Source organism: Acyrthosiphon pisum, unplaced genomic scaffold, assembly GCF_005508785.2.
Source record: "Acyrthosiphon pisum isolate AL4f unplaced genomic scaffold, pea_aphid_22Mar2018_4r6ur Scaffold_21162;HRSCAF=23196, whole genome shotgun sequence".
NCBI classification, from domain to species: Eukaryota; Metazoa; Arthropoda; class Insecta; order Hemiptera; family Aphididae; genus Acyrthosiphon; species Acyrthosiphon pisum.
This window is the reverse complement of record NW_021770599.1, coordinates 3,726-4,757: the sequence shown is the minus strand read 5'-3', so window position 1 is coordinate 4,757 and position 1,032 is coordinate 3,726. Positions and strand designations below refer to the sequence as shown.

Here is a 1,032-nt window from a genome sequence, read left to right as displayed (position 1 = left end):
AAATTTAAAAAAAAGTATTTATGTATATAAATTATAATGTTAACAACATTATTTGTGAGTAACAACAATGATAATATATATATTATTATTATTTTATAATATTTCATAGTTCATTATGATTACAGCGTATTTTATCAGATGTAAATAAAGTCGTTCTAATTCTAAGACTCAAATAAATAATTTAATGATGGAAATATAGTAATCATTGGGAATTCCATAAGTTTATCAATATTTTAATACTACGGCGACGATGTGTGAGTGCGACGATATAATAATACAATATTAAGCTTGTCATTCGTCAACGATCAACGGTCACGACTCACTGCCTGCTTCGCGCCTTCGCTATCACGTCTATGGTCTATTATAATCGTGTTCGGCGACGGCGTCCGTCCTTCGCACGCGTTTTTTGAACGGTTTTATTCTTTACGAAAATACAAATACATAAAATGGTGTGGTGTGTAGTACATTTTGTTTTGGACAGTCTGCATTGCCTCGTGGATGTCGTTCACCGTATTTCTAATTATTGTGGTCTGGGGTTGCATCAGATGAGAAGTGGACAGCTTGAACCGGTTGAACTCATTTATTTGGTTGTAGAACTTTTCAGCATCATTATCGTCACATGTACCGAAAAGTACATTAGCTACTCTACCGGCAGCGTTAAATAAACCTCTTTTTTTTTATGTCGTGCGCAGTTTTATGAACTGAGGATAAAACACGTAGACGATTGCTTCCAATTTGTTTCATAATAGCACTGGTCTGGACTACAAATTGCTCACATGCAACTGTCGTCTCGTACATTTTCTTGCATTCCTGGGTTACATGTTCTATTCCCTTATCTATCATCCGCGTTTGTTCGTCGTAATTTTTGAGATTTACATAGGTCAGTAGATTCCAGTAAGAGTCCGTGATACATAGGTTTCCCATAGCGTGGTAGTACATCGGTGGGCTATCGAACTGCGTTATGTTGTATTGTTCGGAGCAGCTCGATAAGGCGATCAGTCCGTTGACGATTGTTATCCTGCAAAATTTGGA

General features: G+C 36.5%; 1 protein-coding gene across 1 annotated transcript in view; it reads left to right on the top strand.

Annotated features, from left to right (window-relative positions):
- The window catches only part of LOC107883874, a 1,634-nt gene extending 1,114 nt beyond the window's left edge, over positions 1–520 (top strand). Inside the window, exon 4 of the mRNA XM_029492287.1 lies at positions 463–520. Within this exon, the coding sequence (XP_029348147.1) occupies positions 463–520 (58 nt within the window). The remainder of the gene's footprint in view (positions 1–462) is intronic.
- Positions 521–1,032: the final 512 nt, after the last annotated feature.